General features: G+C 44.8%; 1 protein-coding gene and 1 long non-coding RNA gene across 6 annotated transcripts in view; one reads left to right on the top strand and one right to left on the bottom strand.

Moving 5' to 3' along the window:
* RARB (retinoic acid receptor beta) overlaps positions 1-22,039 on the top strand; it is a 134,246-nt gene that overhangs the window by 45,382 nt on the left and 66,825 nt on the right. For all 3 annotated transcript variants that reach the window (XM_084795058.1, XM_084795060.1, XM_084795059.1), the window contains exon 3: positions 19,575-19,716. In XM_084795058.1, coding sequence (XP_084651184.1) covers positions 19,575-19,716 — 142 coding nt within the window. The remainder of the gene's footprint in view (positions 1-19,574; positions 19,717-22,039) is intronic.
* On the bottom strand, positions 4,798-11,855 carry LOC311604626. 3 transcript variants are annotated; one of them, XR_014781588.1, is made up of 4 exons: positions 11,791-11,855; positions 11,562-11,666; positions 7,741-7,860; positions 4,798-7,330 (listed from the first exon to the last, which is right to left on the bottom strand). It is a non-coding gene; the product is annotated as an uncharacterized lncRNA (long non-coding RNA). The 3 variants fall into 3 exon arrangements; XR_014781589.1 differs by having other exon boundaries at positions 11,562-11,843; XR_014781590.1 differs by lacking the exons at positions 11,562-11,666; positions 11,791-11,855 and adding an exon at positions 10,618-10,705.

Raw genomic sequence — 22,039 nt, forward strand, 5'->3', positions numbered from 1 at the left:
CACATCCAGAGACCTAGGGACCGCCATTACAGAGCTGCTCCCCTGTGGGAATGAGAGGCCAAAACCAGCAGGTTTGCCAACATATTGTCTGGTCCTCGAAACCTCTCAATACCCTAAATGCAGAGCTTATACAGCAAGCAGATGAGAAATACTTAGAGAGAACATCGTGTCAAAGACTCCTGCTTTTATAGGGTTGGCACCAGATTTAGAAACTTGTCCAAGATTATATGCCCCAGCTCTGTGTGAGTCTGCAGTTTAGCCTGTTATTCCGCTCAGCAGTCAGCACTTTGTGGCCTCTGTGCAGATGCTGGGAAGGTGAGTGAGTGTGAGTCGAAGGCCTCCATCTGCAGCTTCTTTTCAGCCATGTAAAGCACTGTGAGAGCCACTGGCAGGACTGAAGGCTAGCAAGGCCCTGCAGTGTGTGTAACACGGCCCCTGCGCTCTATGGCTAACCTGGAAAGGGAATCCCACAGCACTACGCTCAGCTGACAGCTCCCATTGTCAGCCTTGGGCGAGGAGCAGGTACTGTGTCTTCCAGTCTTTTTTTTTTTTTTTTCTTTTCCTTTTGCTCTACACCTGCGTCCAGAGTGCTTGCAGTCTTAGTGTCACCTGGCCCTCGTTCCCATTTTATCTGCCTCTTTTGCAGGTTCCTCTGCCCTGTAGAAGCTTCTGTCTAATGATTTTTTATTGAAGCTAATACCTTTTTTTTAATGAACTTTTTTGTGTGCAAGGTTCTGTTTTAGGCTCATCTAACATTTATAACTATGAAGAAAGAGGCAATAGTACTGATTTTAAATGTTATTTTATCTGAAAATAAAATTTGAGTAAGACATTGGAGAGATGGTGTGACTTGTCAGAAATCCGCAGCAAGCTGCGGAAGTTGGACTTGACACAGGCTACACAGCCTTGAGATCCAAGCCTGTAGCCACCGGATTGTCTTTCCTGCGCACCTCCCAAGCTTTCCTTTTCCTCTGGGAGCTGGAGGGACTGTAAGCTGAGCACACAGCAGCCCATGACGTCCTCTCCACTTCTTTCTTCTTTCTTCCTGTGGCTGTACCTCAACTCTACATATCGATAAGCAGCTGGACAGCGGCTGAGACTGGAAGTCTACACTCTGAAACCTTTGGGGACTTCCTTCATCAACAGCTCCACAGCTTTCCTTGATTTGGCCTCTTAATCATTTTTGGTCGCTAGAAGAACATATTCTCCAAGAGAATTGATGAGGCCACTGTGTCAGTTTTCAGCTTTTTTTTTTTTTTTTTGCACTAAACTTTTCCATGCTTATTTCTCAAACGGGAACCTACCTTTCACTTTGACAGCACGTCTCAGTTTGGATGCCACATGCCATATGCTGCCTGGCCACATGTGGCCAGTGGCTCCTGTATTAGGAAGCAGACTAGAACTGTGAGGTGTCTGGTGTATATGAGGAAGCAAAACATTTTGGATACAGGCTTGGGTAGGTGCTGGTTTTCTTTTTGAGGAAAGGTCTTATTACATAGCCCAGGATAGCCCAGAATCCTAATCCTCCTACCTTGGCTTCCCCAGTGCTCGTGGGATAGTTTTGGAGGGTTTGTTTGGGTTTTGTTTGTTTATTTGTTTTGTTTTTGTTTTTTTAAAGGCAGAATTTCCCTGTGTAGCCCTGGCTATCATGGACTCCCACTCTGTAGTCCAGGCTGACCTCAAACTCACAGAGATTGCCTGCCTCTGCCTCCCTGAGTTCTGGGATTACAGGTGTGCACTACCATATTAGGCTGGGATAGTTTTTTTTTTTTTAAGAAACTATTTTTGGAGGAAAATAATGGGAAGTTTGCTCAATGCTTGAAAAACTAGGTGAGACATGTGTGCCTCCCCCCCTCTGTGTATGCTCTGTGTATGTGTGTGTGTGTGTTTGTGTGTGCTCTGTGTGTGTGCTCTGTGTATGTGTGTGTGTGTGTTTGTGTGTGCTCTGTGTGTATGTACCTGTGCATTCTTCATTCATTTGTGCGGTTGAATTGCTTGTTCTTTGAGGTGGATAAAGACTGACACATGCTTTCACCAAAGGCATCAAGGAATGGTAAGAGCAAGCTTCTGGGAGACTCATTTGAGGAAGAGTTATGTTCCATTGAGTGACATCAGCTGATTGGCTTCTCTGCCCTGTTCAGTCTTTTGGAGCAAAAGAGTAGTATCCTAAGTATGGTTACTGCTGCTGTGATGACACCGTGACCAAAACACCTTGGGAGGAAAGGGTCTGTTTGGCTTATACTTTCACACCATAGTTCCAGCATTGAAGGAAGTCAGGACAGGAACCTAGAAACAGAGCCGATACGGAGGCCATGGAAGGATGTTGCTTACTGGCTTGCTCCCCATGGCTTGCTCAGCCTGCTTTCTTACAGAGCCCAGGACCAGCAGCCCAGGGATTGTACAACCCACAATGGGCTGTTACATCCATTACTAATTAAGAAAATGCCCCACAGGCATGCCTGCTTACAACCAAATCTTCTGTAGGCATTTTCTCAACTGAATTTTTCTCCTCTCAGATGATTATAGGTTGTGTTCGGTTGACATAAAACTAGCCAGCACAAGTAAGCTACATCTTAAAATGGTAAATTTTTTTATCTTTGTTGCATGGCATTTTGGGATGAGACATAAACAAATGTCTTCTGAATCCAAGAAAGGAACTGATGACAGACCAAATTAACACCACCACCAAATACAACCTGGTGAACTGGTAAGGTTATTGGGGTTATGTTGGTTTCAACAAAATTTCTATCGGTCTCTTTTACCAATAAAGACTCAGGAGCCAGATGCTGGGATGAAAGCTTGCTAGCTCAGAGAGGCAGAGAAAGCACCCAGCTGACCTTCCTCCTCAGCTAAAGTCCTAAAATCAGAAAGCACTCTCCCATGCCATCTCCCTCAAAAGAAAACAAAACAAAAAACAAACCCAAAAAACAAAACATGTCAAACCGAATGTCCCTCCCTTCGACTTCCTTGTCATCCCTCATGTCCCTCCCTTCGACTTCCTGGTCATCCCTCTATCCGTCCTCCTGTCTTCCTCTTCCTCTCTATGGTTTTTCCCTATGTTCACTCCTGACAACTGGTTGCTTGCTTTGCCTCTTGACCTTGGGTTAACTTTATTTAATCCTGTTTACAATGCTCAAGCAGAAAGCTCTTGGATTAAAGTTGTGTGCTAGGGCTGAGCCACACCACAACTAGAAACAGGGTTTTCCAGTAAACGAACACACTCTCAGAGTTCATAGTGTGATCAAATATCCTGCCATAGTTACTTCACTCAAAGGCAACTGCATCACTGAAAACTAACCAGGCATGAATTATAACTCACAACCCCTGGAGTGCTGGAGCATGCTACAGGCTTGAAGGCAACTTAATAGGTCAGGAGGGTTCTACCAGACAGGCTGACTAGTCTGTGTTTCTTCAGGCTTGGGGGGTGGGGTTGTGAATCTGCTTTCAGGGACTTCCTGAGACGTTTTAGTTGATTACTTCCTGAGTCTTAACAAGCCTCCGTTTAGAACCTTCAAAGAATAAGCATGACTCTAGAGTGGAATGTCTTCTGCTCACAGGAGGACACAGGGCAAGCACAAAGAGCTACAGGCTTAGAAGACATGAATCAGGCATCAACTTTCTGGACCTCTAGGTAGCAAAGCAAACCAGGGCACAAAACCTGGAGATGAGCCAGGCCAAGACTGGGAGGCAAATTCTGCGCAAGTGAGCAGCGGCCTTTCTCCTTCTCCGCGTTAGTTAATGGCTAATCTAGAGACTGTGCGGCTTCAGATAGAGCACAGTTTAAAATATTTTATCATTAATGTGACAGGAAGTTGGATAAAGAAAATGAAGCGTGATTATAAAATGCTAATTATCATTCTCAAGTGCATATTGGGCACTTGCGAATATTTGCAGCATAATTTGCTTTATTTATTATTTCAGTTTGGTTATAAATGTTAATTCAATTGCAGATGGTATGTTGGCAATTTACAGAGCTATAAAATTATTTGGAAATCCTAATATTTTCTACCAAACCGTCCTTTTGGTGATGGATGAGGTAAATTAAACAGCGCCCGCTCCTTAGAGTTAAATACATTAATTGGCAAGTAGGCTGCAGGGATTTGTAGACCGGGGCTGGCTGTGTTCACTCCTTAAAGGAAAGAGGATGAGGTTTCTAACTCAAAGTGGAAATGTTCTGGGTGTGACGGGCAGGGAAGGTCTCTTTCCCATTCAGCCATGGTAGTGTTTCCAGGCAGAGGGCTGAGAGCTTTCTTCACTCCCGACTGAGAGTCCTGAGAAGACCACCCAGTGTCAGATTTCCCTGTGTCCTACCAAGAGACTCAGAGAGAGGGCTGCTGAAAGTCGGTGTGTAGCCTGAGTGGCTGTGTGGGAGGATGCGCTCCAGGGGCCGGCCCCTCTCATCTTCACTGGTGGTTTCATATACGTGTTTTATACTAGGGCATCAGACAAGGGGACATGGGATGGCTCTTGCCTCCCACCACGTTTTAAACAGTCGAGATAGAAGTTTTGTTTGTATGTTCTTACATTTTTTTAGTGCTTAAATTTTTATTAAGTCATAATATGCATTTAAAAAGTTATCTTCAATGCAAACTTGAGTATAAGCCAGGGTTTCCTGGGGCTGGAGAGATGGCTCAGTGCTTAAGAGTGAGTAATATTGTTCTAGGGGTTGACAGTTTGGTTCCTAGAATTTGTAGGTAGCTTACAAACACCTGACCTTCTGGCCTCTGTGGGGCAACCACATACACTTGTCTCTCCTTCCACCACTCCCTCCCCCACACACATTCACACACATGCCTTTTCATCCATGTGTGTTGGATGTGGATGCTCCCTCACCACAGAGTGTGCGTTTAAGAAGGAGATTATATTAAAAAAAAAAAAAAGGAAAAGAAACCTGCCACAACCTGGATTAGACAACCTATCACTGTGTAATGAACAAAATGGAAACTTCAGCCTGTTTTAGCTTTGTGTTCACCTGAATTATGTAATTTATGGGACCATAAGAATCTGGGGTAAGAAGATTCGTTCTAGCCAACTCCTTGGTTTTGTAAGCTGGGCAGGTGGTAAATGTGAATTCCAGCTTCCTTCTTTCGTGTTGTTAATAATTAGAAGTAGTGATATGCTATTGCTAATGCGCAGAATTCTGTGCCTCCCACATTATATACTCTCAAAACATCCTCTTTACCCCCGAAATAAAAATAAAAGTAAAAACTTGTTTTCCTTTATTGTCAAATTAAAAGCATAAACTAACCTGCGTCCTCGGAGTATTCTACTTGCTTTCACAATTAGGAGTCCTGCATTTAACAGCCACGTCAGCAGCACGGATACCTTGGCTAACTCATTTGGGGAAATGTCATTCCTTGCTAAGAAATACTGTGCTTAATTAATTCTTGCTCCTAGGAGGTCAACCCAGGGCACTTGTTATGGCCTTAATTGGTGGTATAAATCCTGAGACCCAGGAGGAGAAGCAGGGTGAGCAGTTAGTGGTCTCTGCCTTTTGGGGGGCGTGCAGTGGTGCCAGCCCATCGCAGCAGTGACAGCTTCTGGATCTGATGGCTTGAGGTCTGGCCACATTGATATTAGGATTAAAGGCCAATGTGCAATGAAAAGAGAAGTGCAGCAGCGGGTACCAGTGTTCTACATTAAACAACGCGTGCCAGCCTGCTTGCTACCTTCTGACTGGGAGAAATGTGTTTCTGTGAACTCCAGGGCCTACATATTAAGTTATATTCATTACAGGACCCATCTGGTGTCCCTGCCAAGCCAAAAAAAAAAAAAAAAAAAAAAAGAATCATCTTATGTCCATTAGCAAAAGGAAGTAAAATGTAATTTTTTAATTGTATACTTTTCATTTCCATTTATTTTTCCCTCTTATTGAAGAAACCAGGTGGGTGGGAAAGCAGCACTCTCTCGCTTGCTCTCAGCCCAGTCAGCATGCAGGCAGGAATGCTTTGGCTTCGCTTCTCAGGTGACCATGAGACTGTCTTGAGGCAGAAGGCAATGGCTAGAGAGGTCACTAGTGCAGTAATTTGAGGCTCACACTAGTTGGGAGGTGGGCTCAGAGAGGAGAGGATACAATGGCTGGTGCCAGCTTGCTCTGAAGTGAGCTTCCGCAAATTACATTTGACAGAGTGGAAATGAAACTCATAAATATCACAGAAGATGTAGCTTATTTTTGTGTCTTCTTATCAATGTCGGTTGGCTGGGTTTGGACTCAACACCAAAAGTCTCCAGTATTTGACACAGTTGGTGCTCTCTGCAGCTCTTTGCTTACTTGGTTGACCAGCCCCCACAGAATGTACAGAAATGAGGTTCCTCCCATTAGGCGTGTGTCGATCTCAGAGATTGGTCCTAGGAGGTAGTTTGAGGGGTTCAGACTGGAACTGAGAGAGCAGCTGAGCACTTTATACAGGGGGCTGATGGCAGAGAATGATGTATCACCCCAGCCTTGTGGACTCTGTTGAGTGTTTTCACTCCTCAGCTGCTGGAGGGCGTGTGGCAGATGGACATATGCACCCAGCTCCACGGGCAATATCTACTGGAAGCCAAGTGTGGTCCAGGATCTGACCTGGGACAAATTCTATATACTGAATGACATGTAGACCAAGGTCCCAGCATTGTCTGTACATGCCTGCCCCTCACCATAGGCTCACCTGTGCAAAATCCTGGGTTGCTAGATTCGGAAGACCTACTTCAAATTCAATAACAGAGAAGTGCTTTGGGGCTGCCCACAGACACATCCAGTGCACTTGTGCCTTTCTGGGTGACAGTCTTAAAGGATTACAGAGGAGAAGAAACTAGACTAAATCCCGAGTTTCTAATGGTGAACCCTGTCTTTTGTGATTGGCTTTATTTCACCAAGCCTCTAGTACAGGTTAGGGATTGTATTATATGTGTGTTTTTGTATATGTGTGACCGTATTATAGGTGTGTATGCATATATTTAATTGCTCCCCTATGATTATTGCTCTATAACATGGCCCAGTTTTGGAGGAAAGAGGGGATTCTGAGTGAGGCCCTTCTTGTTCACATGCAGTGGTCCCTTTGGATGGAAAGCATCATGTCATTCGTTGATCTAGTGGGGCTTGGATTCACAGGGCTTCTGCTGCCCATTCTCCTGAGTTACAGATTACAACTGGAAGCCATCTTGTCAGGTTTCTGTCTACCTCTATAAGGAGACAGGCAGTCCTGCTCTCATCCATGAAGATGCAGTGACAGGCACACGGCAAGCATAAATGGCAGCTCTGGGCTTCTTCCTGATGGTGTGTTGCCGTTACTTCTCCTAAGTGGCTTACCCCAGCTCTTCCTGCCTCAGCCTCCCCCATTTCTACGTTCTGGAAAACAAACAAGATACCAACACAGTTAAAAGTGGAAAATAGCCTGTGTTCCTGCTTGACAGTTGTGAGTGAATGCAGAATGCAGAATACACGTAGATACAATGGGCTGTAAATAATTTACGTCTGCACTTTTATGTTTTCAGTCCGTAAATGAGAACGCCTAAGGTGCAATGACCGGCAGGACATTTTTCCCTTCCCCCATTAAGATAACAAGATGGGAGGAGAGAACTCACATTGGGGCATTTGTGGAGCACTGTGCAGATAAAAATTAAAAATTAAAGGAAATGCTTTGAGCATGCAAGCTCATAAAAAGCCATTTGGAAATTTAAAATTACAAATTAGTTCAAGCCTCCTTTAGAAGGACTCCTGCATGTGGGTTTCTTTTGCCTGGGAAGACGGGGACCTACCTTTTGTGTGACTGCCTGACACTGCCTTGAGGTCTGTGGTGCTGGCCAGGGTGTCCTGTGCAGTCCTCTTATGGCCCCAGAAGCCATCTCTTGTCCTCGCCACGTTAGCCTCAGCGGATACTGAAAACAAACAGGAGTCCGGGTGAGACGCATGTGCTCCCAGTGCAGATCAAGGGCAACTCAGACCACCTGCTTCTTTCCCTTGGGAATGCACTTGCCCAGCCTGCAGGATCTATCCAGCTTCAAAACCCCCACCCGTGGCAGGAGAATGGCCCCCTTGAAGTTCCTCAAGTCCGGAAACAGTGCTGCCTGGCTAAGCTGTGTGCAGAGGCTGTGTGGCTCTTTGCTGGAAACAGTGCTGCCTGGCTAAGCTGTGTGCAGAGGCCGCACCGTGGCCCTTTGCTGGTTCACGTGATTCGGTTGTGATTTATGGAGCCTAGCTATTTTGTTTTCCTACACCTGCTTGTGAACATCTCCTAATTACTCATTGGAGAAAACTGGATAGAAATATCCTTGCTGAGAATGTGTGTGTTCCAAGGAAGAAAGCCAACCGTGTCCAAAGAAACGTTCAGTCTTGTTTGATCTAAGGAAAACTAATCCCCCAAGGTCCAGAATAGGCATATGGTTTAGACACCCTGATGTGTTTGGATCCAGGGTTCAAAAGAAACCCAACCTCCCATGTTATCTCCTTTGCCCTTCTGGAAACCATTAGAAGGATGAATATGGTTCCCTGGGCCTATTATCTCTAGAGGACAAACTGAGGATGAAGCACCCAAAACTCCAGGTGAGCCTTCCCACCCAGGGGCTCTGACACCAGGGACTACCATCCTTTAATAAGCCCACCATGGACCACAGGAAGCTCTGCGCAGCCAGACTGTGGAGGAAATGCAGTTTTGATTCAGGAGATGAAGGAATGTGCAGCTTTTCACAAAAGATAGATGTTCCTTCTGTGTAAAGGCAGCAATTTTTTGAAAATGAAGCTGAGAGTTTAAAACTAAGGGCTCTGTCAGGGAAAATAAAACAGCTCCCCCTACGTCCATTAGGTGGCCTTTAATTGAAAGCTGGAGAGCCATCTGACTCACTGGCAGGTGCCTCTTTCATGGCCAGGGCTGTTCTGCTGCCCCTGGCCTCTGGTGTGGTGAGAGGCAGCCATTCTGTATCCACAAGAATTGGACAGAGCAGCAAGCAGGAAAACACACTTAAAAATTAATTCTGTGTATTCTGCTAAATTCTCTCTCACCAGACTCGGATCCGCACATGTAAATTGAAGGTCTCAGACGCAACAGTAGCTCCATGAGTGTATCTTCCATAGCAGGTGCTTAGCGGGGCTCTGAATGTGCTAATTGCAGGCAAGTGCACGGTGTTTAAAAGAACTCTCCCTTTGCATTGGGGGCCTATTTGATCTCCAGTCTTGGCCTCGTGCTGACATAATGCAGCTACTTTAATGTTAAAGATCAAGAAAGGGGAGCCTGCGGGTGATATGCCAGCCCATCTCTTTGCTAATTTGATGAGAGACAAGGGGAGTTGGAATAAATCACTAAATTAGCATTTCTTCCTGAATTTATGATATTGGAGCCTTGCTGCTGAAAATATCACTTCCTTTTCCTTTTCCTTAATGCTAAGAATGTTCTAGGGGAGAGGAAATGGGCAAGGGGACCAATCAAGAGCACGGTCCGGTGACATGGCTATATAAAGCTGCCATAATGAGGCCCAGGGCTTTCTGTGCTAACCTTAAAAATTAATTAAAAAAAAAAAAAAAGAAGAAGGAAGGAAGGAATTTTGGTGACTACTCATTGGTTAGGTTTAGGTTCTGTGCTGGTCTCGCTTTTCCTATGGTAATGCTAAGGTTGCTCAGGCTCTCTCCCCAAAGTGAGAGGAATCAGCCCTGTCTGCAAAAGTCAACTGTCCTGGGGAAAGGTATACACGGGGCAGTGTCCTGTTGTGTTGATAGCTGGGAACAGGGTCACGTTTTCCTGAGAGTCTGCCTCTCCTCTCTGCTGGAGCAGGAGCATGTGGGGAAAGAAGGAACTGAGTCCACAGATCACAAAGACGCAGTAAAGACAGAACCCGCTGGGTGTGTCTGGCTTGGGCCCTAGCTGCTGCCAGGGATAGGAAATAGCACCCCCTCACCGACCACTTCCGCGTTTGTGGCTATGACTTGACACGATGCCTTTTCACGTCAGACTGTCTCCTGGTGTTAACATTCTGTATGAGGATGGATCCTACTTCGGAAGCTGGCTGGGTCTCCTCGGGCACTGTTTTCTAGGTTAATGTGGTAAGATTCTGCTCCCTGAGAGCGGTGTTTGCTGGCAGCAAGCAAAGGTCTCTCCCTGTGTTATTTTCCACTTGCTGGGCTTTTGAAAGCACAAGTGCGAATGCCTAAGTTTCCTCCCTTTTCTGGCCCTCACACTGCCTCAGACTTTTCCCTTTCCTCTTCAGCTGTAGCATGGAACAATGTATAAAGTCAGGGAGAAAAATTCTACCAGGAAGACTCCAAACTGACCTTGAAAGTTCAATCCAATTGAGATGGGAGGGGAAAGGCCTATCAAATTGCAGATAATCATTTTCTCTACTAATTTAGGCCTTTAATGTCCTAAAACATTGTAAGTCCATCATAATTATTGGTATCCGTGAAAGGGCTTTGAATGATGTGCTGTGTGTGGTTGCCATGGCAATGTTCAGTATCATTGATAGTGTTATGATAGAGCTGAGCCCGCCTGTGTTGATGATGAACACTGCACACCAGACATACGGGTTTTAAAAGTCACTGTCTTTGGCCAGGAGTTTTGGAGTGTCCTGCAGTGCTTTCTGCCTCTACTTCCTTCTGCCAACATTCTTTCCCCTCCCTCCCAGGCCAGATGGGAATATTTCACTTACATTTACATGAAGATGATCTTCATGACCAATGCTCAGAGCGCTGGGGGCCGCTCGCTGCTGGGCTGTAGCTCAAAAACTATTGCGATACATATTCTCAGTTAAAATAACTGAGAAGTGAAAAGCTTCCACTCGTTGGCTTCTGGCACTGTGCTAGCTAATGTAACCCTGATGATGAATTGGTAACTACAGGATGCACTGTGGGAAGAGCATCAGAGAAATGACCCCCGGAATCTGGAAAGCTGCGGCCCAGAGTTAAAGAGTGCCCTCGGTCATGTCGATTTTCTTCTGCAACTTCAAACTCTCAAGAAGTATAAAGTGTGTTCCGCAGGGGTCCTCTTTAGGACATGGACCCTCCTCTGTTAGTGTTCTTGGGATAACCCATCTGCTGCCCTGCCCTGTGTTCTTGACTTTCTTTTAAATTTGTTCCGAATTAGGGTGGGTCTCAAGTACGGTCAGGGACATCCAGAGGTCACCAAGTAATCTTCTGGGCCCTCCTGGAGTTTCACCTCATCATTTTTCCTCAGTCTTGGGGAACAAAAAAAAAACTTATATGCAACTCTGGAAAAGTTCTTAGCGTGCCTGTTCTTTTCCCCTCCCCCACCCTGGCCTCCCAGAGTCCCCCTAGGCAGGAAAGAAAGCCCACAATAAAACTTTATCAAACAACCTCTGCAAGCTTTGCCTTTCTGGCTCTCACTAAGGTAGTGGAATTTCTCAGAGGCATCTCAAGGGAATCCAGGAGAGTCAAATGTGACAGTGGGGACTTCCTAGCTCTTTCTGATCTATAGCCATAAGGTCAAAGCAGAGGAGCCCTGCAACTTCCAGGCCTCATGTGCTCAGGAAAGAGAAAGGCCGAGAACATACTGGAAATGCTTGGCTCTCTAAAGGCATCCTGTAGCATGAGCCTGTGCAGACCCTGAGAGACCACACGCTCACAGCTCACCTACCTTTAAAGAGTGGCCATTTTCATTAGCAGGCTGGGGCTTTTGAGGATGACTCCATGCCCACTAGAACAGGGCTGTGATAATTAAACTTCCATGCGGCTTTGGCTTCTGTAAGCATTATTTTGTCCAATGTCATATTAGAGGGAAAAAAAAAAACACTTTTCACCTAAATTAAAATATTTGATCCAACGGGCTCATCTCTCCTAACCGTAGGTCCTTTTGTCTGAATTACCCGGCAGCATTTCCTCACAGGATCCTGAGACTAGGCTTTAGCTCTGCACCCTTCTTGGGAGGCTTAGACTCTGAGTGTTGGGCCTTGACTGGCCTTGGCCAAGAACACAGGCCACCTCCTCATAGCCAATTGCAGTGAGTTTCAGTTAACTGGGGATTAAAGGGACTGAGAGCAACGGGGGCCTGAGGGAAGCTGGTTCTTCTGGTCTTCCAGAAAGAGTAGTCTACATGTAGAAACAGAATTCTGCCTGAGTTGGCCTTGGAGCTTTTCCACTCACCTTATATTGCTGTCCATTTGTGTTTACACAAATCCCAGATCCACAGGGAGCTATTTACTGATTTAAAACCAGAACAAAACAGACAAACATCCCTGAGCCCCTCCCTCGGGGGCAGCTGGCTCAGCTCATGCTTTGTTCCCATTTTGGGCTGCACAACACTGACTGGCTTGGAGTGCTCCTCGCCTTAGGTCTCGTGCCCACCGCCTCAGGAAGAAATGCTCTATCATCAGGACAGTAGCTGTTTCCGCTTTCTGCCTCCCTCTCTCCCATTGTCTTGTCTGCTGGGTGGATAGGTCTTCACTTGTCTGCCCGCCCCAAGCCTGCTATTAATAACGTCCCAGATGCTGTCACGAACAGGCTTCCACCCACCGAGGGTGTTTTCTGTTTGTTTAAGGCAACATGTTTCCTGGTCTTGAAACCTTGCTTCCCAGAGTGACTAGGGAGATTGTTCCACAATCCCCCTGACCCCTGCTGGTGGCAGGTCTGGGAATATGTGCTGTTGCCTGCTGCCCTCAGCAGCCCCATGACCTGAGTGGTCACCTGACTACTCTTGGATTGAGATGGGCTTGGAATCTTTTCCTTTTAATGACAGGATAAAATATCGGATCTCTTTTTTTTTTTTCTTTGAGCTTTGCATGGTACCAAAACTCACTCATATGTTTTGTTCTCCTTCATTTCTGGTGCTGTGATAAAATATTGTGTGTGGGGTCGGGGGAGGAACTTAGGGGAATAAAGGGTTTATTTCAGCTAACATTTTCCAGTTACAGTTCATCGTTTAGGAAGGTTAAGGCAGCAGGAACATAAAACAGCTAGTCATATCACATCCATAGTCAAGAACAGAGAAATTATTGCACGCATGTTTAGTGCAAAGCACACTGTCCAAACTTAGTTCCAGACCCTTTGGCTAGGAAATGGTGTTACCCACTATAGTGGCCTGAATCTTTCCACATGAGTTCACAATTGGAAAAACACCCCCACAGACGTGCCTGATCTAAACAATCTTCATTGAGGCTCTCTTCCCAGGAGATCCTAGGGTATCCTGAGTTAACAATTAAAACTAACCAGCCCAGTGTCCCACGCTGCTTTTTGGGGTGATCCTCCTGATCAACTACTTTTTGTGACTAAGAATGATGCCAAACTGCCTTTCTGAAAAATAAAGATTTTGCTTAGTGCCTACCCTTAAACCATTGTAATATATACCAAACATCTAAGCCTGATTACAGCAGTAAAGCTAGATACAGCTCATTGTCAGGCTAGCACAATGTGACTCCTTACAGCAACTATGTGTGATAATTAAACTCAAGGCAATGATGGCAACACTACCTCAGAGTAAGGATTGTCTGGCTATGGTCTTGCCCATCAAAGACCAGCTCAAGTTTAAAAATTGGTGCCCAGATCCCAACAGCTACTTTAATAATAATAATAATAATAATAATAATAATAATAATAATAATGATAGAAGAAGAAGAAGAGGAGGAGGAGGAGGAGGAAGAAGAAGAAGAAGAATGGTAAAGTCAGGAACTCCTATCTCCCTCTGCAGTCTTAGCCAGCCATTATGCTGACCCTGGCCTCTGTGCATAGAAGAGCACAGTGTCTCTCTAGTACATCCTTAGCATTCAAGCCCTTTTCCCGTTGTCCCCTATGCACTCCCATCATTGTACTCCTCATCCTGTGCTGATGAACAAGAGAGCCCTCTGGGAAAATGCCTGCTACTTACATTCTGCCCCTTCTCTGGAGCACAGATCAAGTGGTGAGTTCCTTGAACTCATCTGAAGTCCTATTGCTTTCATCTACTCAACCAGAATTATATTAAGACCTACTATGCTCTAAATACCATGCCAGTCTTTTCCATGGCTTGCTTCCGGATTTTAGCTGAAGTCAAGCATGATGTTCGTACCACACTGCTCTCTGGTGACTTTAGCAGAGCTCACCTGTCCTAATTTCTTATAGATTATCTTAGTTTCTTTTCTGTTACTGTGACAAGGTACCAGACAAAAAACAAGGAATAGGATTGTTATGGTTTATAGCTCCAAAGGGATTTACTCTATCATGGTGTGGAAGACACAACTATAGGCAAGGGAACCATGGCAACAGAAGTAGAAGGCTGCTCACATCACATCTATTATAGAGATAGAGATAGAGATAGAGATAGAGATAGAGATAGAGATAGAGATAAAGATAGAGATAGGGACAGAGATATCATACAGGAGGCAGGCTGTAAAATCACAAAGCCTGCCTCCAGTGTCTACTTCTTCCACCAAGGCTCTGCTAACTAAAGGTTCCAGGATCTTTCCAAACAGCCCGGCCAGATGGGGGCCCAAGTGTTCATATATACAAATTCATAAGGAACATCTTACAGACTGAGGAAGAACCATGGCAAAGCCTTGCCATCCACACCAGCCGATTGCCATTAGATTACTGAATCAGTGAGTACGTGGATGAGTGAACACAAACAGCTCATGGAACTGTCAGCATTTTGCCCATAAGATCGGCAGCACTGTTCTTTCCAACTAAAGACTCTTAATTTTAATCACAGAATATGTGCAGGAATTCTCTCATAATGAAACTTTAAGGCAACTGGTTTTTCTAATAACAAGAATGACCACTCCCCAAGCTCTTGCTACATGGAGGCCTTCTCCTGCGGCTGATACTTACACTACTCACCCAGTGGGTAGGAACTTGCCCAGTCCTTTTTGTAGATGAGGGAACTGAGGCCTTAGCACAAGGCCACAGAGGCCTTAACTCATGGGGTCAAAATTAACATCTGAAGTAACACCTAGCTCACAACTATAGACTAGTTTCTTAGTTTTTAAAAAATCAGCCTCTGTGAAAGACAGTAAGTACTATTACACATGACACTATCCAGAAGCTAAGAGGAGACACAGGCCATGGATGGGTGGCTCTAGAGCCATGATTTGGAAGTGCTAGAGAAGAGAAGGTAGTCCAACTTTATCACGTGACAAAATATGATGGGAAAGAGCTGGACTGCTTCTTTCTATGTACTTTATGACTGAGCAGGCTCAAGCTTATTAGTCCACTGAAGGAATGTGGAATTTTATCTATTTAGGTAGAGGAGGATATTTGAAGATCTTTTGTTTTAAGATAGTTTCTGCACTGATGATAATGGGGAATGAGTCAGAGCACCGATCTCTCAGAGCCCCCATGTGGGACAGAAATAGTCTGATCAGGTAGAGAACAGCCCCCAGTGTGGGTAATAAAGAAGCCATGTGCCTCTACCATATGTCTTCTCTACCATATGTGGGGATCCTGACATGATTTGATGGAAGTGAGGTAAGAGAAGTTGGGAACTCCAGATAGAAAACACTAGAGTCTTGTCAGAAATGCCGGAATGTCTTCTTGAGCTGAAAGTGAGTGTTCTTTATCTTGCATGCTTTGACTCTCCAGACAACAGAACCCACAGTGTGTAAAATCATGGCTAATCAATAGGAGTTGTAATTATCCATTAAAAGTGGTAAACACTCAACAGAAGTCATGATTGATTTAAAAACAATGGGAGTGGCAACAGGAATCACGGTTGATACCAGTCAGTTGGCCCACATAAGTCAGGCTCATCAATAGAAATGCCCATTGACAAAGCTGATGCCCACTCACTAATCAGTAATCTTTCATTGAGAGAAATGTCATGATTCACCTTCATAAGTTCAACTAATGCTATCCTAAGGAATACACTTAATGTTAATGAATACATTAAATGAACTGACTATAAATTTTGATGTGTCCCGGCCCATGGGACAAATCAAACCAGGGTTCACCTGAAAGAGAGAGTGTGGATTGAAAGTGAGGGATGGAGATGGAAGAGATATTGAGTCAAGTCTGGAAATTTCTGATCAAGATTCTCTTTAATGCGGACTAGTAAGAATATATAGAGAGAGCAAGGTCAATAGGATCTATTCTAATCCCACTCTCCCTAGCCTCCAGGCAAGAATACAATGGCCTGAATAGCTCCCTGTAAGAACTTCCTATTTCTCTGAGTAGTTCTCTGTAAGAACTTCCTTGATCCTGTGGGTGGTTCCCAGTAGGTACTTCCCTACTTCTTTCAAAGGTAAATAGTCCAAGGATAGCCTAGAACACAAGACCTCCTCCAGCAAAGGTCAGCAACTTGAAGGTCACAGCCTGCAGGCTAAACACGGGATTTCTAACATGGCAGAATTTGGCATGGCTCCCCACAAAATTTAAAATTATGTTACCTGGTTATGACTTGAATGTCATCATTCATTCAACCAAACTATTTATTGAACATCTACTATGTGTCAGATTCTGCCCTAGCTGTAGTATATGCTGTCCTTCCAGGTGTTGAATAGTTGTTTCCTTGATTTTATCTCACCCTTCATTCAACCCACTGTCACTATTCCAGGATGCTGTAGTGGACACTGTGATGACACCAGTGTGTTTGCTGGAGTTACAGGAGCCAGCCTCCCTGCCTGTCTTTTGCCAATGCCAGAGGGACATGGGTACTGGAAAGGATGGTGGTCCTGCAACTCCACAATGGAAAAATGCATTATGTCTGTGGGCTCCATAGGCTGTGACCATGGCCTCAGTCTGGCAATGCTTGTATTATCCATGTAACCATGAAAACAGGCAGTACTATTGCTTAATAGTTTAACTGTCCTTGAATGAATGACACATACATGAAGGAATACCAAAGCTGCCAAGAGAGGAAACATCCTTATGTCTATAAGTTACAAAAGGCTTTGTTGATGAGGAACACTCATAGATGCTCCCTGGGATAACTGCAGAAAGTACGTTTACAACTATGAGACTTAGGATCAAAAACACGGGTCCTATAGCCTCAGCCATCGGCCCTGGAGCCACACAAAAGGGTTACAACTTTAAGGCAGCCATAGATATGACCTGGGAGCTTTCCCTAGAGGCCTTGTCATGACCCCGTGATGATCATAAATGCCACTGGAGTACTTGGTGTGCTTTAAGCTTCTAGCTAGTATAGAAAACTACCACTCCTGCTCAGGTGGAAGACTCCTCTTTCTTCAGTCTTCTGACACTCCCTCTTTCTTGGCCATCCCTGGTCTCTGCTCTCTGGTACAGTGCTACATTTGTAACCCAGGACTGGAAAGCTGCAGAAGACCATGCCAGTACATCCTGCTGTCCCTGATAGAGGAGCTGAGAGCTCAGTTGTAGTTGCTTAGGGCACCGGGGCAGTGAGAAGGCTAGTGACAGGGGCCTGACTCCCAGGGCAGGGCACCCTCTATGCTATGTCTGACATCTCCTCTGTAGTGAGAATTCTGGAATTTTCATTTCTTTAAAAACACAGAAATATTACAAGAATATGTTTTCATTTTAATCCCAGGTGTGCGGATATGAGGCTGCCACAGACTGTCCGAAGCAGCAGCAATGTTATGATTTGCCTCATGCTCTAACAGAGGCTGGTTTTGCCAGCTGCAGATAGTTTCTGTGATTGTGTGACATTTGGAATTCTGGGTACTTTTCAGAGGGTACATAAATGCTAGGACACAGAGAGGCAGGTCAGTAGTTGGTGGTGGCATAGGGAGATTGGTTGTAGTTTGCTAGTAGCTGTGGTCAAAGAAAAAAAAACAGAAGAAAATAAATTAAATTCAGGGATTTTCCTATCTCCTTGTTTCTCTCCTATCTAGTGTTAGGGGGTGAAACCACTGGGGGGACAGGGGCAGGGAGGAATAAAGGATGGGAAGAAGAAGAACCCACAAAGTGGCAAAGACCAGTATATTCCTCCCTTTCACCAGTCACATCCAGCTCTTTATCTTCTCGTATTCAACCTTTTGGTCCTTGCTCTGTAGATGTCTACCACCTACTTGCTTCAAGACCTATTACATGCGGATTTTAAAGCCCATTTTTATATTCAAGCGCAATAATATGAGGCCTTTCACTTTGAGTCAGACATGGCTTTAAATCACATTGAATCATTTTGATAAGAAACATGAGTTTCCTCAGGATTCCAAAACAAAACAACAACAACTAAAAAAAACAAAAACAAAAACTAAAATAAACACACACACACACACACACACACACACACACACACACACACACACACACAAATCTTCATTAAATGCTGCTGCACCCTTGATATTCAGTTAGATCCCATCTCAGGTGCAGGCTGCTTCCCAAGCAAGCCAGAGATTAAAAAAAAAAAAAAGCTCCATCTTAAATAGTGTTAAAGCAAGCAGAAGTAATCCTATATGAAAATGTTAAAGCCTCTGTGGCCTGGGGCTCGTCCCCCTCCTCAGCCAAGTGCAGTCCAGGAAGCTGAGGTCTCTAGCTGGGTTGAGGTTTATGCCACAACTCAGGATGTCAATGAAGGAAGGCAAAGATGTGGTGACACAGAACTCCGTATGAATCACAGACAGTCTCTGTTTACCCAACACAGAGATCAAAAATCCCTCCCAGCACGGATCCTAGTCAGCGGAGGGTTCTGCCATGCCGAGAATGATTTCCTGAAACAGAGACTCGCTGACACCCAGCCAAGGTCTGATCTTGAAAACCGAGCCGTCCTATTTAGTTTCTGCCGTTGTTACTGAGCCCCGCTGACGGGTAATCAGTGATGTATAAAGTTCTTTAGTTCTCTCTTATTTCCCTTGAAGATCATGGTGTTGTTTTTCTGTGCTCCACAGCCGCTGAAACTTTGCTGAGCTGAGTATTTGGGTTTTAATAAATAAAAGGGCGTCTTCCTCCTTCCTTTGTTCCTCTCACACACAGTCTATCTCCTTCCACCATGTTCTTGGCCAAGGATTTTTTTTTAATATTGAGTTGGTCCCTCTGAGAACCAGTGGTGCCATGCGGTGTTTTGAGAATGGTGTTTTCTGACACAGAAGCACACACTTCTCAGGTACTGGGACACTTGCAGCCTGTTTTAGAGTCTGAGCATTCTTATAGCATCAGAGGTAGAGACATAATTGATGTTTTCTTGGAAAATACGTGTCTGTATTTGGTAACCTTGTAGAAAACATCTACAAGGAACTAAATGCAAAATCAGTCTTCCAGAAAACTCCTCAGAAGTTCCCAACTCATGTGTGATGTGTACAGTGTTTGGGGCAATGTTATGCCTTCCTTAGTGGTGGGTTCCCTAGGCTGATCTGACTGGCCAAAGAACCAGTTAAGCTAAGCTGACATGGCTTCTAGCTCTGTCTGGTGTTTTCCAAGCAAATCAACTTGGTCTTCATCTTAGTAAGACACTAACAGTCATCTCTAGTTTTGAATAGAACGGTCTTTGGGGCTAAAAAGGAAGTCAGAAGAGGGTGTCAGAGTCCTTTTGGATCTACAGGCAGTTGTGAGCTGATGGTATGAATGCTGGGCACAGAACCTGTGTCCCATGCAGGGACAAAAGCTGGTCTTATGCATGGAACCATTTCTCCAGAACTGAGGCTTGGGGCTTTAAGTTCAGAGTTTGCAGCCATCCCTTTTCAGTAGGCTGAGCCCAAGCTGCATCCCAAGGTGGGTGGGTTTTGGTCTCTCACGAAGCCAGCTGTTTATTGCCTCATCTTCTTGCTTGCAGGGCTTTTTCCGCCGAAGTATTCAAAAGAACATGATCTACACTTGCCACCGGGATAAGAACTGTGTCATTAACAAGGTCACCAGGAACCGATGCCAGTACTGCCGGCTGCAGAAGTGCTTTGAAGTGGGAATGTCCAAAGAGTGTAAGTGGAACCTCAGGCACAAGTGTTTGCCCTGTTTACCTTATCTATAAATGTGTTTGCTCAGCTTCTGAGATCATATCGAATGTTAACGTGGGACATTCAGATGGGACATTCAGATGCCATGCTGCTGTGGCCTGGTATAAACAGAGATGACATGAAAATGAAATAACCGTGGAGATAAACCTGAAGGATAGCTGGTGAAACCCAGGTCCCCAGGTGTTGTGGATGCAGATTTCAGTGGGGCTCCAGAGCTGACAGTCAGTGCATCCTTGCACTTCCTCTATATCTTCATCCTGACAGTGGGTTGAATGAGATGAAAAGTCGTAATACTTGCGGAAGTACAAATTGCTCATTTGTAGATGGGAGACACGGTATACACTTGTTTTAGAAGAAGCATTTGGGCACCAGGGACGCTGGCATTTGTCTCAAGTTGAACTGGCTTTTCTCTTCTAATCCGTTCCTTCCTGACAAGAATAACAAAATACTTAAATAAATTAAAAATTGCTTATTGGGTCATAAACATCTGACCTATGTGTGCAGAGTTGATTGTAGATGCATTAATGTAGACAGATGTTATAGATACAGGTTTTTTTTTCATTATATTTTCTCCATGATACTCTCCTACATGAGAAAAATGTGATGGTAAATGGTGCATCCATCAGGCTCATTCATCATAGGGATATGTTTCAGGTGAATGGCTTGGCTAGTGGGCTGGGGAGATGCCTCAGGAAGCAGGCCTAAGATGTCTCCGAGATGTGTCCAGGTGAGACATGGATGGCATTGATACTTTTTCTTTTATTCCATCACCTCAGGGTATGTTGAAGACTCAGTATAGATGAGTCACCAGGCAAGCTGCTATCCAGGGAACCTGGAGATGCCTTTGCCCTCCAAGAGCTTAGGACAAGAAGCCAGATAGCAATCCATGCTTTTTCTGTGTATTAGAATAGCTAAAACTAAGGACTTTTGTTGGAGATTCGATCCGGAAAGTATAGCCTTAAGGAGAAACCCAAGCTAAGGAAAGAGAGCTTCAGTGGCTAGTGGCCTGGCTTCTTCTGTTACCAGTGCCCCAGGACTGCAGTAGCTGTTCCTCAAGAGACACGCGTGCCCTTGCTAGCATTGTGCCTTTATCTTTCCTTTACCTCATTGCTTGGCTTTCTACTCTTCAGGAACGGGCTTAACACAGTTAATCTTATGCCAGCTGACTATTCATTTCAGCTACATTGCTCAGCTCACTGAAGGTACCTAGGACAGTCTCAAGAGAGACAATTCAAAACTCATCCTTAGAATACTGGGACAGATTTGCTCACCTTCTGAGTGGGCATATGAGAAATCATCTGTATGACAAACTGGGCCTTCTAATGGAAAAGCAGGTGACAGAAAAGCAAGCTTTTGGCAGCAGCCCTGAACTACAGTGCCCGCCAACCCTATGACCGCGGCCTCCACATTATTCAATTATGTTTACCAAGATGTACCTGTTATGGCCTTTGGAACCAAAGTCCTTTTAAGCATAGAGTCCCCAGGAAGAAACCTAAGCCAGACAGCCAGTCAGAAGGGTTGTGTGTGGACCATCTCTCTGTGCAGCTCAGTCTGCAGAGGACAGATCATGTGGCCATTTATCCAGCTACTTGAGCTCTCCAAACTCCATAGCAACTGTTACTAGAGAGCAAGAACCATGGAGCTGGGAAGTTGATGCTCAGTTATCTTAGGGCTGACCTTTCACCCCTGCCGGGAAAAGCCTGCTGACCTGAAATGACAATGTTATTTACACAAATGACACCAGGAGGGGTCACCTGATATTCTGGTTTTTGGTCTGACACCTATGCCATATTATTTACCTGGGTGACACTTTTGACAGGTCACCTGATGCTCTTGTTTTGGCCCTGTTGACATGGAGGTTGCATGCATTTTTTTTAAAAGCTGATCATTTTAATTTCCTTTAAATATGAAAAAAATTAAATTTGTACTTTACACATGTCAGGAAAGTAAATTTTCTTTTTTTATTATTTTTAAATAATTTATTCAGATCACATTCTGGTTGTTATCCACTCACTTGAATCTTCCCATTCCCCCACCTCCCTCTTTCACCCTGTTCCCCTCCTCTAGACCTGTGACAGAAGGGACCTCCTGCCCCACCATATGATCACAGTCTATCAGGTCTCAACCAGATAGCCTGTTTCCCCTTCCTCTGAGTGCCAGCAGGCCTCCCCATGAAGGGGAAATGGTCCAATAAGGAGCACCAGAGTTTATGTTAGAGGCAGTCCCCGCTCTCCCCACAACCATGGAGAATGTGCTGTCCACTAGCTAGATCTAAATAGGGGGTCTA

The sequence above is a fragment of the Acomys minous genome, assembly GCF_964271855.1.
Source record: "Acomys minous genome assembly, chromosome: 9".
In the NCBI taxonomy this organism is placed as follows: domain Eukaryota; kingdom Metazoa; phylum Chordata; class Mammalia; order Rodentia; family Muridae; genus Acomys; species Acomys minous.